This window comes from Patella vulgata, chromosome 5 (assembly GCF_932274485.2).
Source record: "Patella vulgata chromosome 5, xgPatVulg1.2, whole genome shotgun sequence".
Lineage (NCBI taxonomy): Eukaryota > Metazoa > Mollusca > Gastropoda > Patellidae > Patella > Patella vulgata.
The window spans coordinates 72,059,981-72,077,084 of NC_065883.2; the positions used below are offsets into that span (position 1 = coordinate 72,059,981).

The window sequence follows — 17,104 nt, forward strand, 5'->3', positions numbered from 1 at the left end:
CCGCCTTTGAGGAATGTGGTTTCTATCTCTGCTTCTGTTTTCAATAACTCGTATTAGGGGTTTATCATTTTTTGGTTTATCAGGTTTTGGAAGGTTTGATAATGTGGCGTTGATGAACTTTTTACAATTTGTTCTTGATGGCCGTTGTGTTGGATGAAGCCGTCGTTTATGTCTTGTTATTCCAGGATGAGGTATTCAGGGTCACACATGTTTTGGCGCTTTTAGTTAAGGTGGTGATACTGCCTGCTTTTATGCTTTGGGGTGATTAGCAGATATACTGGTCCGTGTATTTTGGTTTTCTGTACACTGAGGTGGTAACATTTGAGTTCTCTCTTCTTACCATTACATTCAGAAATGGGAGGCTATTGTTGGTTTCATTCTCCATTGTGAACTTCAATGTGAACTTCATTCTTGGATGTTGGTTGTTCAAGTGATTTAGGAGAACGACAGCATCACCTTTCTGAACCAGAACATGAAAAGGGGTGGTTAGAATGGCTTTTTCTTCAAGTGAAATCATGTAAATTTCGGAAATAGCGGGGATAAAGGACTCCCATCGGTAAACCGTGGATCTATTCATAATAGTTTTTTCCCCATGTGAAATATGTGGATTCCAGACATTGCTTGATCAAAGGAATAATGGTATCAACTTGTAGTGATGTATGCAGTGGTGTAGAAAGTTGACGAATACGGGATTCAAGAACTCTCACATCAAGGCGTCTTCTAATGGCACTTAGTGAGTAGGTCGTACGATTTTCCAGGACTTCTGACATCTTTAACTGGAACACAAAATAATGAAATTGACGCTCCGTCTGGAAGATTCCACAATATAAAGACTATGACGAATCCTACAGGCTGTATTTTTCTGAAACAGAATGGACGTTGGGAGCTTTTAGGGTCATCAACTAAATCAGTCTCAGCTGCTAGAGCCGTCTTATATAATATCCGTACTTCTTGCACCTCCTTCTTATCTGAGATAGGAGGGGGATTTCGCGTTCTTAAGTAAGTGTTATGTTCTGAACTTTGTACACGGAAATCGAATTATCACTTAAGGAATCAAAGAAGCCATCGTATTAGATCTGAGGCAGACTCGACCACTCGTAATCTCCAAATCTCCAATGGGATTTCCACATATTTTGACCCAGGGGAACTAGTTAATTACCAAGATGAAAAAATGTGTCAAAAAGGGATCAGCTGCCTCCAGAACATATATTTTGACACCAAATATTGTAATTTTGTAAAATTCGAATTTTCCAGCCAAAACTGACCGCGGTATAACTAATCAACAAAATGTGTATGGAAATGGATCCAGCTACCCCGAAAGGATATATTTTGATACCAAACTCGATCATATTATGATAAGTGGATAAAAACTGGCATTTCCCAGTCAAAACCGGCGGCTATTTTGGATTTTGGCCAATTTGATTCATTTGGGCACGGATTTCGGACTTGGACTTTTTTTTGGTGATAATATACGTCTAGACCGACCATAAACCGTGCTCGGCATTTCTATTGCAGCAACTGCCCGCACTTTTCCTATCTTGCCTGGACTATGGGTCATCAAATAGTGATCATTCAGCAAACAAAGCTTCATAATAGCCTCATTTGTCTATATATGTCTCATAATTCAAATTCATTTTGTATTTGTATTTTTCAAGTTTTCGGTAGTATCTTTTTCTCTTGTGATACGGTCTAGGGATATTGTTTGGTTTAATAGTTTATTTTATAAATGTAGTTTTTTATGATTAACAAGAGTATGTTAATTTGCTTATTACATGGTTTAAATTTCCCGAATATTATAAGCACAGGAGATAAGGATAGGTCGGAATTCATGATCGAATCCAACCAATTAAGAAAATTTTTCCATAACTTTTCAAGTTTTCCACACTCGACAAATATGTGAGTGATTGTTTCTACATAATTTGTACAAAATGTACATTTATCATTTTCTTGTATACCCATTTTTTTAAGATATTGATTAGTACTCAGAATCCTATGGATAATCCTATATTGTAACCAGATAAGTTTGGTGTATTTAGTTATTTTAGAAGCTAAACAATTGATATTTTGTCACAAATCACCTATATTTTCATCAAATATGATTGATTCCCATTTGATTTCGCTTTTTGGTTTTGAAATGTCGTCGTACATTGTCTTTGACCTCGTATGTCCGTCCGTCCGACCTAGAAATTGACACAAATGGGTCGCAACACATGCAATAATGTAATATGAGTGTATATAAATTGATTTACATTCAATCATTTCTGTTTTACTGTAATTTCTAATCAGTTAGGTTCGGCGAAATACGCCAGTATTCTCAATCGAATTTCAACCTCTAGCGTCTGGTTTTTCCAGTCTACGCCGATAGTTTTTATTGGGCATACCCTCTAGATAAGAATATAGCCTCACCGTTTGACATGACTCGTGGAATATGCCTAGCCTCGTTTTTCGAGTCTCTTATTACAAATAGCGCTGAAACGCATTATGGTACACGATTCGTGTAACAATTGTAAAATGTTTATTTTGTCTTAAATATTGGATATCAGAAGGCCATCTTTTCCCGGTAGGATCACAACATCAATGTTGGTTTAAATCGACAAATCAATCGTGTTTTCAATGTCGAAGGTTTTGGATGATATTGAGTTAGAGACTTTAAGTTAATATCCGATTGACTTTAAATTTATACACAGTGTTAAGGTCACAAGACGAAGAAACCTATTGATTTTCAGCGATTTCCAATAATTACTGCCAGAGTTATGGCCCTTGATCACTTCAAAAAATCTTGTGGACGCTCTAGAGGTCAAAATGAATATCAGATTGACTTTAAATTTATACACAGTGTTTAAGGTCATGAGACGAAGAAGCCTATTGATTTTCAGCTATTTCCGATAATTACTGCCAGAGTTATGGCCCTTGATCACTTAAAAAAAACTTAGGGGTGCTCTAGAGGTTAAAGGTAATATACGATTAACATAAAATTTATACACAGTGTTTAAGGTCATGAGATGAAGAATCCTATTGTTTTTCAGCGATTTCCGATAATTACTGCCAGAGTTATGGTCCTTGATCACTTCAAAAATTCTTGTAAATACTCTAGAGGCTAAATTTAATGTCCGATTGACTTTAAATTTATACACATTTTTTGAGGTAAAAAGACGAAGAATCATGTTGATTTTTAGCAATTTCCGATAATTACTGCCAGAGTTATGGCCCTTGATCACTTTGAAAAATCTTGTGGACGCTCTAGAGGCAAAAGTTAATATCCGATTGACTTTAAATTTATAATCAGATTTTAGTGTATTATAAATGTTTCATTACCGAAAATTAAAAATATGCGACAACTCTTGCTGACTGCCCGGACGATTTAGCTGCTGTGTGCGTATGTTTCGTTGCCTGGCAACCTATCTTTTAGAAATTTGATTGGTCCATCCAAAAAGATGGTTGTATCTCTGTATATTGTCAAATTTATATTCGGTATCTTTATTTTAATCCCTTTTGTGAGGGTATTATTTCTAAACATTATACTCATTATTGCGGCACACAGAATAAACAGGTATGGAAATATTGGACCACCTTGCCTACATCCTCTTGATATACTAAAGAAAGACGAATAAAATTTGTTTTGGCACACACAGAGCTGCACATCATTTAGTATAATATTGATCCATTTTCTGAAGTTTTTTCCAAACTTGAAATAAATCAATACCTTTTCATAAATTTCCATGATATACTATCGAAAGCTTTCATAAAATCGACTAAAAGACCGCTCTTTTTGTTTACAGTTACTTCATGCATAATATCATATAAAAGTCTGGTGTTTTCTCCAATGTACCGACCTGCAATAAAACCAGTTTGCATTTTGCTTATCAGTTTTGGTAAAAATATTTACCCGTTAAGATTTCGTAGCTTATATTTAACAGTGAAATTGGACGCCAGTTTCTTAGAGATTCTCTCGGTGTGCCTACTTTTGGTAGTATGGATATGATTCCCTGTCTTTGAGTAATTGGTAGTATTTCTTTATAAAAGCTGTGGTTGTAGGACCTAACTTAAAAAATACCCTAAATCGGAACAAATTTGTTTAAAGAATTCGGCAGAGAATCCACCTGTTCCAGGACTTCTGTTGTTTTTCAAGGCGGTTAATACTTCTGATTTCGTTATGATTCAATCGATACTATACGACTCAAGATCTGAAAGTTTATTGACTTCGTATTTATCTAGTAATTGATCTAGATTAACATCCTCTAATATATCGTCTCTATTTTTATAAAGGTTAGCATAAAATAATTTAATTTCCTGAAGAATTTCATTTTGATCAGTAATTTTTTTCCTGATTCATTTATGCATTTTGTAACAGTTTTATTCACATAGTTCTTTTTTTTTTAAATTGCAGAAATATTTACTTGGTTTTTCCCTGTCCTCTATCCATTTAACCCTTGATCGTATTATTTGTCCCTAGTATTAGGGTCTCTAGTATTAATTTTGAATCAGAAGATTGATAGTAATCTTCTAACATATTTATTTTATTTTTTAAACATATTAAGCATATTCTGGTTTTGTTTCAGTAATTACTTCTTTTACTTTGAGAACATATTCGTGATCTTTCAGTAAAGAGCCATTAAAGCACCCAAATCCTTTACCTTTCTCAAATTTTGAAATCTTCAATTGTAATACTGTAATGGAATGATCAGTTCTGTAGCCAGGATAAATGAGTATCTTATCTAATGTTGAGAGTAATTCTTCTGAGATCAAAAAGAAATCGAGACATGTTTTTTTGTCGGGTTTCTTTACTGTTATCGTGCGGTGAATATCCTTATAGTGTGCTGGTTTATAATGTGCCAGGTTTCCGTATAGATTAATAAGTCACGTGATATCCTACATATCAAAATTGATGCTGTGCGAAAGGTACTATGTACAAAGCGTGAAGGACAAATGGGGTGTGGCAGAGCGTAAATGTAAAATTTAATGAGAGAAATGTAAAATGTAGACACGTCAAAAATAAAGCAATTTCCACAAAACATTTGTCATTTAACACTTAACATTTGACATTAAACTCTTGCCTTAGGGGTATTTTGACTTTATCATTACCAGTATTAGGACTTTGTACTTTTACATATAATCAATGGAAAAGACATTGTAGCAGAGCTTTAATATTGGCAGCGATACTCTTCCATACCAATTTAAATTTATACACAGTGTTTAAAGTCTTGAGACGTAGAAGTCTATTCATTTTCAGCGATTTTCGATAAATACTGCCAGAGTTATGACCCTTGATCACTTCAAAAAATCTTGTAAATATTGGCAGCGATACGCTTCCATACCCCCCCCCCACCCCATGTGAAGGGGTCATTACATTTGTTGAACATCACAGTTTTCCTTTCGGATAAGCTGCAGTTGAAACAAAGCTGCTGTGTGAGCATATTCCACGCTTTGCCTTACTATCTTTATTGTAGGAAGAATGGCAGGTGATACTATTCATAGAGTTAATATAGAAATAGCTGGAGATAAATTAAAGAAAAAGAAGATAGAAAGAGCAATCTATAATATTATCAAAAAAAAAGAGGTAAATTGTGTCAGAGATAAGAGATGTATATGTATAGAAGGTCAGGAAAATATCAGGAGTACATCATTTTACATTTCTCCTAAAAACATATATACTCTTCAAAAAAGTAGGGGATACTGTAATGCAAATACCTATGCAGGTATGTATATGATAAATAGTCATGGACACTTGACATGCTTTGAGAGTATGTTCACAAAAGAAGAACTTATCGCCATAACGGAACCACTGAGCTGCATGTGCGACACGCAATCGCGTCATATACGTGGGTGGGAGGGGTTCATTGTCGAATTTGACATGCTTTCCTATCGGTTCTTGCATAAGGTTTACTGTTTAGCGTATTTTTGCTTGCGTGCGTTTAATTTGATCGGGAGACGTGTTCGTCGACGCCAACGTCAACCGACAACACTGCAAGAATTGGTCGTGGCACTGCAAGAGGAGTGGGTCAGATTGTCCCAAATCGTGATGATTGGGCGGTTGATTAGGAGCATGCCACGACGAATTGCTGAATGTCTGAGGATTGATGGAGCAATTACTCATTATTAAGACAAAAATCAAAAACGTCCATTTTCACTTTTGACAGTGTAGCTCTTTGCGAGTGAAATGGGGCCGTCAGATAAGCCGCCCATACAGGCTCGTAGCCAGAGGAGGGCAAGGGGGGGGGGGCAATGCCCCCCCGAAAAAATGTTTTGCCCCCCCCCCCGAAAATAAATTGCTGACCATAGCTCTAAAATACCTACTGTAGACCGTGCCAGGTGTGCCCCCCCCCCCCCCAAAAAAAAAACATCACTGCCCCTACGAAACTAGCAAGCTGGCTACCGGCCTGCGCTCATATGAACTGTTTATGTTCATGTGTAGGAAATTGGCCTGTTATTCACATACACTGGTTACTTCTAATAAAAACAGCAGTTTAATACCGCAGTTTTGTATTGTTTCTGAATATCCCTTAAGTTTTTTGAAGAGTATATTACAAAAAATGCTATGGCTATCAGTAACTTGGGGGTAAAACCTCAGCGTATCCCAATAACCAAACACATTTACCCATAACAAGCCTAGGTCGTGGTTGGATTCCCTGTCCAATACGACTTGGTTTCCTGTTTCTGGCATTATGTATATTGTGCACCTGTTATGATAGTACAGGTATTATCCAAGTCGAGAATGTTCATTTGGACTTACGCTTTCATCTGTGTATGTTAACAGTTGTTTGTGGACACTACGGTTCACAAATATTATCTGTTCTGGTGAGATTTTGGCACATATTGTCATTGATCCCGGATAATAGCCCCTGATTGTTTAGCTAGATGTCAACAGATTTTTAATAGATTTATAATACTGTTCAAATATATGTTCATGAATTAGTTTGAATTACGTGAAAAGAGGTTTTAGCTTTTAACCAGTTTTACGTCCCCCCCCCCCCACTTTCGGAAAATCGACAGTGGCTACATGTGTAGCATTGAGACAATGAGCCTTATCGATTTTCCATTTTTTTCATCCGTCTCAATAAAAATGTAAGCGTATCTTTAATGACGTAATATGTTTGTGTTTATATTTAGATACCTGTAACCGTGGATGATGTTTCCAGCAAAAGAAGAGAAGGTAATAAATATCAATACCGGTATTGTTTTAATGAATTAAGTTATTTTACACATCTATCCGTTGCTATATTTTTCAATATAAAATTAGAATTACTGTCCCTAAATTTGAAATGCCGGGGTTTTCGAAAAATCTAACTGCACAATCTAGAATTGATTTGAAAGTTTATGCTATACTTATTGCTTTAATTTAACATGCTTTGTAAGTCAGATTTGGAAACCTTGTATGGTGGTCACAGCAGATATGTCTTATCTGTAAGCAAACTCAGGCCTTAGTTAATCTCCCACTATAGAGTCAACCCCAGTCTGATATCATTATCATATCTAAGTTTATTATTATGCAGTTGTCTTAAGTTTAGTTTTTATCATTGTAGTTCACTTACGTTTAGTTTTATTATTGTGCATTGCTTTGCGATTATGTGAAAGCAACCCCATACAGATATCATAAGACTGACGAATGGTAGCTGAGGTTTTCTATTCAAAAAAACAGGCCATATTGTGTCAACATAGAAACCTGGAATCAACCCCACTATGTAAAATTAACACAAGATAGATCTCCTATGTACGTCTGATTGTCATTTTCATGTCGTTTTATTTTCAGAAAATATGGCTTCTATTCGATCTTGTGCTATTGAAAAAAGGTAAACTAGAACTATAATGGTGATCTAGCAATTTTAACATGTCTATAATTATATCAGGTTATTAACTCTCAGCTAGTAGCTCAAATGCAAATCTTTCTATTCGTAGATCCAAATTGTTATCTCTCAACTAGCAGTTTACATCCAAATTGCTATCCCTCTGTTCGTAATTTAGGTACAATTTGTTATCTCTCATATAGCAGCTGACATCCAGATTGTTATCTTTCTGTTCGTTATTTACATCCGAATTGTTTCTCTCTATAACTTGCATCCATGGTTTCTCCGAATAAAGTTGTAAGGATAAAATTGGTGTCAGTCATTATCACATATGTGATAGAACTGGTTAAACACGTTCCAAATATTATTTTAACACAGAGTTCAGTGCTACAATAGATGCGTATCCTAATGAAGGTTTCAAAACAAGCGGTTGTCATGCAAGATACGCCCACATTTTGCAAGAGATGGACAGAGAACGAGCTCAAAAAAAGATGTGATTTTTCGTACAATCAAGGGCCATAATTCAGGAAGTTACAATCCGATATGCATGAATATTGAAAGGAACCAAGATCTTTGGGTTATAAACATGTATTTCAAGTTTCATCAAAATCGGATCAAAATTGAGTCCTCTCTCTAGAGCAGTGGTTCTCAACCTTTTTTTGCCAACGGCACACTTTGGAACATATGAAAAAATAGCGGCACACCTGACTAGATATATATGAAAAATATTTGAATTTTACAAAATAAAAACATGGCAAGTCATAGACGGCATACAACCGTACACACGGACTAGTCATAATCACATAGAGTGACTCAAACTAAATAATGAAAAACACAGCTACGAAGTTACCAGTAGACACCAGTGAATACTCAAATTGGGAGTGATTTTTCGCATTTTCTTAGTGTACCGTTCAAAATTTCGCGGCACACTTAGGAAGATCTCGCGGCACACTGGTTGAGAATCACTGCTCTAGAGGGTCCAAAACCTTAATATGCCATATATTTACAATATTTGCGTACGAGGGGCAGCCATTTTTTCCGGTAGTTTTGGTTCGATTTGTACGGAATTCGGACTCAACCATCATAAGGGTGTAACAGTGATATATTCAAACGTTTTTTTAAATCTAGAGGGATCACATCCTAAAAACGCGACTTTTCGTACAATCATAATTCAGGAAGTTATGATCCAATATGTGCGAATATCGAACGGAGCCAAGATCTTTCGGTTATAAATATGTATTTCAAGTTTCATCAAAATCGGATCAAAATTGTGACCTCTATAGGGTCCACACCCTTGATATACCATATTTTTACGCTATTTGAGAACGAACGGCGGCTATTTTGTCTGTCAATGTTGGGCCGATTTGGGTGAGATAATAATACGTTTTTTTAAATCGGATAAAAATTATGACCTCTATAGGCTCAACAAGCTAAAAACGCGACATTTCGTACAATCAGGGGCCATAATTCAGGAAGTTACGGTCCGATATGCGCGAATATCGAAAGGAACCGAGGGTTATAAACTTACATTTCAACAAAATCGAATAAAAATTGTGACCTCTATAGGGTCCACAAGCTATAGGGTTCACAAACAGGGCCCATGATCCATGAAGTTTCTATCCGATCCATGCCAATATCGAAAGCAGCCGAGATCCTTTGGTGATAAACCTATATTTCAAGTTTCGTCAAAATCGGATAAGAATTGTGACCTGTAGAGTGCCCACAAACAAATTGTGGACGGACGGACGGACATCCAGACGGAAAGGGGCGACAATATACGTCCACATGAAAATGTGGGCGTATAAAAACGGAAATGACGAAAGTAATGAAGTGACGAGTGATAACAGATACACGGACGAATTTCTGCTCACTAATAATTACTTCGAAGATCAAAATTGAGACTGTTGGGGGGGGGGGGGAATATCTGGTAGAATTAGGATATCTGGTTCTGGTTTCTAGTCAGAATTATATCTTACATATGTTTACTATAGACATGGTTCCCACGAATCAAGATGTGTTATTATAGAATATACCGCCAAAGAACTTGGTATGGCCAATGTAAAGAATGTGTTGGTACCAAACTTGAAGGCAGAGATTCAACCTCTTTGTGTAGTTTCACCATTTCAAGACAATATATATAAAGCATTTCTGGCTTTTGGAAACAAAAAAGGTATGAAAATGTGCATTGATCCAGCATTTTCTCTGTTAGTTTATAATAAAATTGTGAAGGGGGTTGTCCAGTCATATCAACTGACATGCTCTCTGTGTCCAACATATTTATATTGTATTGTTAAAAATCTATGCGGATATTAAAGACAATAGTTTATGAGGCAGAATGGACCATTATATACTAAACAGCAAAAAAAAAACCGTCAGTACAATTTCAAAATCAGAGCGGCACTTTAATCAAATCATTCGAGAAAAGTACTTACTAAATGGATCAGAGCAATTTTTTGTGAACAGTATGTTGATACATACGTCTGTAAATAGAGTGAACCAGACGATTGATGAAAACCATTGGGACCTGGAACCACACTCTCAGAAAAGCGTGGCGCAATCAATCGGCTGTGTTTGGTCTCGGTACGACGTTATTAAGTCTCCTCTGAATTTCATCCCAAAGATGTTTAATCAGGTTTAAGTCCGGACTAAGGGCTGGCCAGTGCATAACTATGACACCGTTCTGCTGTAGATATTCCCGAGTAACTCTGGCGGTGTGGGCCCGGGCGTTGTCATGCTGGAAAACGTTTCGATGAAGTGCGAAATGTGGTATGACGTGGGGTCTGAGAGCTTGATCGATGTAGCGCACTGTTGTGATTCCGCCTCCTCTTCTTGGACAGAGCTTTTGGAACACCACAGGACCCATCCGCGGATTCGACACATAAGTCTCGTTCCATAAGACATTGGTCAGAATAACGCTGGCCACGTCAACGCCATATTCTGGTCCTGCCATCTGCAATTGATACGCATCTGTGAGACGTCGGCGCACTGTATCGGTACTGATGGATCTTCCGTGTGTTCCCACTGTATGACGTGCTGTCTCAGATGCCTGTGTGGAGGGATTCTGCACGTGCTGTCGCATAGCATGGCGGTCTTGTCGCCTTGTGGTAACCCTTGGTCTACCAGTTCGAGGGCGATCATCCGTGGTGTTGGTGGCCCGAAAGCGTTGCTGAAGCCTGTAGATGGTCCGAACATTGACCTGAAAGTGATTGGCAACGTCTTGGGTAGTGTGGCCAGCGTCGAGTCTTCCAAGCGCCTGGTTCTTCTGAGCTGCCGTGAGTCGTGGCATGCTGCTGACGTAGTTGAATGATTCAACCAGGTATAGGGATGCATTTTATAGGACTGGTCCTGTCCTGGTGAACAGCACGTGCAGTATGAGTTACATGAAAATCATGGAGAACACATTACCATCTCAGAAGTCAGGTAACGTTTTTGAGAACATTTCCTGGATTCAATTCTGTGTTTGGGAAGGAGCCTTATTGCTCAGGTAAAGTTGGAGATATGGTCACAAATATACAATAAAATCTTGTGCTATTTTTTCGCAGAAAAAAACCCCTTCAGTTTCCAAGTCCGTAAAAGTAAATCAGACAAGGTGCTTACCCAGTAACCCGTAAGGAATTCCTTAAATGAAATGAAATGTGGTTTAACGTCCCACCTTTTCTGCACCAACTGGGCAAATAAAGATGGGCGTGTGCCCTACAGTCGGATGTGGGGATAAATTTTGACCTGAGAGCGATGCAACAGACTAATCTTATTTCAAATTCCAACTGTCAAGGGTTCTTTTACAAGCACACCATCATGTACACATAACCTTGTTTGTTTCATCCCATCAACAAGTATATTGTTTTATCTTCAACTATGTATTTATTGTAGTGAAAGATGAAGCCTGTGCTTTAATAAAGAAGAAATATGAAACTTTTAAGTTTATCGATATGCCAGCATCGCAAGAGGTAAGAATTTTTCATGTCTGTCTTTTTGTCTTATCTTGGTTTTATCTCATTGTAAAATCAGCTAGTGTGCTAATGAACTGCATAGGAAAGAGACCGCGGTAATGAGAGAGGTTCACTTGTCCGTGGGTGTACTAGTCTACCGCTATAAGAATACTATATACATGGGTATCAATAAACCTTACCCTAACCCAACCCAACCCTTTCCCTAATAATAGCTATCGGTGGACTAATGAACCCAAACCCTAACCCAACCCTAATAATAGATATCGGTAGACTAATAAACCTGCGGACTAGTGAACCCGCGAACTAGTGAGCATTCTCCATGGTAATATGTCTCCCATATCAACCCTGCCATGTGTGCATAAGGGGATCCTAAACCTGGTCCTGTAAATAGAATATAATGAGGTTTTATGCAAGCAGAGCATTTCAAAGGGCATTTCCCTAAACTATATTTCAGCCAGATGTAAATAACCAGTGATGAAGAGACTTTATGCATTATTGCTATAACCGCATATTCTTATAATTATATTTTTGTCTGTCGCCGTCATATGATGTCACTGTTGTCTGTCATACACGATTGCTGATTAACTTTAAATGTATGAACAATGTTTAACGTCATGAGACAAAGAAGCCTCAACAATTTTCAAGAATTACTGCCTGAGTTATGGCCCTTGATCAGTTTTAAAAATTTTGTGGACGCTCTAGAGGCAAAATAATCATCCAATTAACGTGAAACTTATACACAGTGTTAAGTTCATGAGACTCTTTCTGATAATTGCAAAATGAGACATTATTCTTGGTCACCTTGTGAAATCTTGTGGATGCTCTAGAGGTTAAAGTTATTTCCTGATTGATTTGAAATTAATTCACAGTGTTTATGTGTAGAATCCTATTCATTTTCAACGATTTCCGATAATTAGAACAGCTAGATTTAGATGCTACCCACCCTAGCGCTCATTCATACATCCATGGAATTATAATACTAATTCTATGACACCCACCATTAATTATCCATACACTGGTGGATGCTTTAGGACCTAGGGGATGGCCGAATGGTTAGCGCGTGCGCGTTATAAAATACGGTCTGTCATTGAGTCAACTTGTTTGGTTTCGAATTCCCGGTTGAACGTGACAAAGAGTGAGGTTGCCTGTCCAACCTTGTGGGTTTTTTCTGGGTCCACAAATGACCTAGTTTATGTCGAGTGCATACCCCCCCCCACACACACACACCCACCCCTCCCTCCCTCTCTCTCTCTCTCTCTCTCGGACCTAAAGTTAGTTCCTGATTAATTCACAGTGCTTACTACTATGGAATTATAATAATAACTGTATGAAATGATACACCCCACTTGATCGAATTCCCACTTTATGAAGATTAGAGTTAACATTGTATTGTTATATTATAGGTGTTAACCCCTGTGATACATAGGGTGAACGTACATATCAAGGGTTGTAACGCCCTAAAGAAGGGTTTACAGGAAGCTTCAGGTGTTTACACAATGAGTACTAATGGTGAAGTATTTATAGAAGGTTGTCCCCAACAGATTGAGTTGGCTAAAATAATGTTACAAGAGAAGTATGGTAAAAAATATAACCAAAATACTGGACTCCAACCAGTACAGGTAGAACCATGTTCAGTGAAGACATACAAATTTAGAGCTTTAAAATGTCTTTTTGGTCAGGACAAAATGAAGAAGATTTGTGGTGATGTCAAAGAAGCAGATGGAGAAACACATTTCACCCTTCCAAAAGATTCAAAAGACAAACTGGTGGAAGATCTGAAAGATTTAATGAATAAATTATATCATGAAGAAATTGATGTTAATGGCGATAAAATAGAAGAAGCCAAACGTTACAGTACAAACCATGCTCATATGGATACTGTCTATGTTGAATTTGATACTAAAACAAGCAGTATTCATATCTTAGGTGAGGATTATGTGGAGGTAGAACTTGTCAGTCATCAAGCTAAAATTGCAGTTGGTATCATAAAATTTACAAATAAAAAACAGCAACGAACACGAACAGACGAATATACACCCACCACTCCTCCTGTCAGTCATGAAGCTAAAGTAGCAGTTGGTATCCTGAAATTAACCAATAAAAAACAGCAACGAACAAGAACGGACGAATATACACCAACTCCAACTGCTGTGAAATTAGCACCACCACTGATCCAAGAACACATTTTCTATACAAAGTGTAAACATCTGACAGTGTGTGTAAAGCAGAGCGATATAACTATATTAGATATTGAGGTTATTGTAAATTTTGCTAATGAAATGATGAGGCATGTTGGAGAAGTAGCTAGGTTTATAGCTACAGCTGGTGGAGATGAACTAGACAGACAGTGTAAACGATATATAGATGACAATGGACAACTACCTGTTACTGGTATCTGTAAAACTACTGGTGGTAATATGATCTGTAAACAAGTGTACCATGCTGTAGGACCATGTTGGTCTGATTATTCCAACAAATCGGCCTGTGAAGATGATTTATGTAAAACTATTGTACGATGTCTTGTAGAAGCAGATCAAGATGGTTTTCAAAGCATCGCCATTCCTTCAATATCATCAGGTAGGTTATAGCTTAGTTGGTGTAAAAATACCCCCCCCCCCTCCAGCGCCCCCGGGGTTGATCACGTTTTTGCCACAATGAATTCAGTATAAGGGATAGTATCATCTAGTGTCTTAATGACCCGGATAACTGGAAAGCATTTTACATCAGCACTTTCAGTTCATAAAACACTTGGACAAGATGGTACTTAAAATATCTAACTTACAATACAAAATGGCCAGGAGAGCAGTCATATATTTTCTTTTGTAAGTACCATTTTTTGCAGAATAACATCAGTGATACGTTAGGGTGTTTTAAATGATAGACCACTGTCTATACAAACGTGTTGTGCCCTTTCACAAGAAATATCCCCTGGAATCTATTTGTGACAGCTGAAGTTTATATCCCCTATATTGGGATATATCAGAAGCTTCAGTTGAAATGACAATAACATGGGATGTAGTTCCAGGAAAAATTGTTATTTTTACCTGTAAATTGATACAGGTGTGTTATTTAAAATCCCCTTGTTTTTACAGCTATTTTTGGAGTACCTAAGAATATCTGTGCCCATATGTATGCAAAGGCAGTGAAAAGTTTTGATGCAGTTTATCCTGTGTCCAATTTAAGGGAAATCTATTTTGTTGATCTCCTAGATGGAATGGTTTCAATGGTTCAGACTGGTTTTGACATGTTTTTTACTGAAGAGGATGATGATGATTTGATAAAAGAAGAAATTGAAAGATTTATTAAAGAGATTACTTGTAAGGCTGCTGTACAGCAACCAGAAAGGGAGATAACCAACAATAAACCACATATAACCTGTACCTTACATTCTATTATTACTCTACACATCTACCAAGCAGCACTTTTATCAACTAAAACAGATTCTGTTACAACTTGGGAAGATACTAAAATGACTAATTTTAAGGCTTCTGCTAAAAAGATCATCAACGCAGCGGGGGGTGATTACAAAGAAGAAAGGTCAAAGGTGAGATCAGACGGGGGTTTTAAGGCTGGATCTGTATTAATTACTTCGGCAGGATGTTTACCATACCAACATATTTACCATCTTATTTCATCAATTAAACCAGGCCGGAAAGAAATAGATGTTTTACTGGATAATCTGGTAAAAGAAATTAGTATGACAACAGATGCATCATTTACAATAGGTACAGTAAAAACTTCAATTTCTTTTCCTTTTAAATTAAAACAAAAGAAATTTAAATATCATGTCTGGATTTATGCTTGATTTCATGCCCCAAGATGACTTTGACGAATGGATTCAAATGTTTCTTACAACTTCCAGAAAGTTTATTCACTATGCAGAAAAGAACTGTATGTTTTAGTATATATTTACGAACAGTTATTTTGTATTATGATCCGGATCGACCGAGGCCATTTCAAGTCTGGTAACCAATCCTTTCATTTCGTGTGCTGACTGTAAGTATTTGTTATGTGCTTTATCATAATAGTGTTCTATTATCATGTTTTGAATTGGGTCAGTTGTATTCTGTTTTAAAGATATTGGAAACATTGATGCTGATGTTCTGTTCACCTCTCTGGTAAACCTGTTTAAAACAGCCAAGCCATCCACATTAAAAGAGATACATTTAGTTGCTGATTCTGAAGATAAAATAAAGAAGCTTCAGATTAACTATGAAGATTACATAAAACAACTTGGGGGAATTGTTAAAATATCGGATACAAAATGTCCAATATGTTTAGATGAAATTACTGACATTAAAGCGCTGCCTTGTGGACATACATTTTGTGCAGAATGTGTAGATGCAGCAATTGAGAAGAACCCTGTCTGTCCGATTTGTCATATTAATGCTTATGGTGAAATACAAACAGGATACCAACCTGATGGTAAAATGGAACACAATATTTTACACACTCATCTTGAAGGTTTTCCTCATTGTGATACCACAGAGATACTTTATTCCTTCAACGATGGTATTCAGTCGGTAAGTATACGTTACATACTGGAATTTGAGAAGAATCTCTACTCTCACGGAATTCAGTCGCATTCTCTACTACCTACTCGGTTCAGATTTATAACAATTTTAGCTGATTTTTGTAAGAGGCAACTTGTTAGGTGGGCATTCTGTTTGAACAAAATTTTAGTACGGGTACATGTAAAATGAACCTCAAAATATACTAGTGCCTATGGTGAAATACAAACCTGGTGTCAAAATGGAACACAGTATTTTACACACTCATCTTGGCGGTTTTCCTTATTGTGATACCATAGAAATAATTTATACTTTCCACGATGGTATTCAGTCGGTAAGTGTACATCACACACTGGCAGATCACTGTGGAGTTTGAGTTGAGAAGAATCTCCGCTCTCAAGGAGTCTTAATCAGTTCAGATTTGAAGGATTGTTTGCTGATATATTATATATTGTGTGGGTGTGCATCTTATTCAGACATTCTTTAAAACGTTAGCAGTGGGGGGTGGGGACGGTTAACGCGTGCTAAACATCCCCTACCATACTTCTCGCAGTGTTTCATTTGATTATACCTAATCCCACTAAACACTGCTTTAACGAAAGCAAATTTCTGTTCCAGATTATGACTGGTCAATGGTCCGATTAACAACCAATTAACTGCGTTACAAAGGCATTTCGCTTAAAGCAGAGCTCCAAATTGGACCAAATATTATGTTTACATAACGTTATTATACCCAATTAACCTGTGCATAGCAGAATATTGCTGAAAAAGTAATTGCGTGACAAACGAGACTATCAAATCGAAAACAATGTAAACAATACTGTTTGGAGACGAACATACTTTCACCGATTTTATTACCTTA

The 17,104-nt window shown here is 37.1% G+C and overlaps 1 protein-coding gene across 2 annotated transcripts in view; it reads left to right on the top strand.

Annotated features, from left to right (window-relative positions):
• Positions 1-17,104, top strand: part of LOC126821889 (uncharacterized) — a 50,157-nt gene that overhangs the window by 25,792 nt on the left and 7,261 nt on the right. For both annotated transcript variants that reach the window (XM_050550486.2, XM_050550485.1), the window contains exons 8-15: positions 5,448-5,557; positions 7,108-7,150; positions 7,748-7,787; positions 9,773-9,951; positions 11,652-11,728; positions 13,135-14,308; positions 14,824-15,456; positions 15,809-16,254. Coding sequence is in view for 1 of the 2 variants with exons in the window: in XM_050550485.1 (XP_050406442.1) it covers positions 5,448-5,557; positions 7,108-7,150; positions 7,748-7,787; positions 9,773-9,951; positions 11,652-11,728; positions 13,135-14,308; positions 14,824-15,456; positions 15,809-16,254 (2,702 nt within the window). In the remaining variant the exon portion in view is untranslated. The remainder of the gene's footprint in view (positions 1-5,447; positions 5,558-7,107; positions 7,151-7,747; positions 7,788-9,772; positions 9,952-11,651; positions 11,729-13,134; positions 14,309-14,823; positions 15,457-15,808; positions 16,255-17,104) is intronic.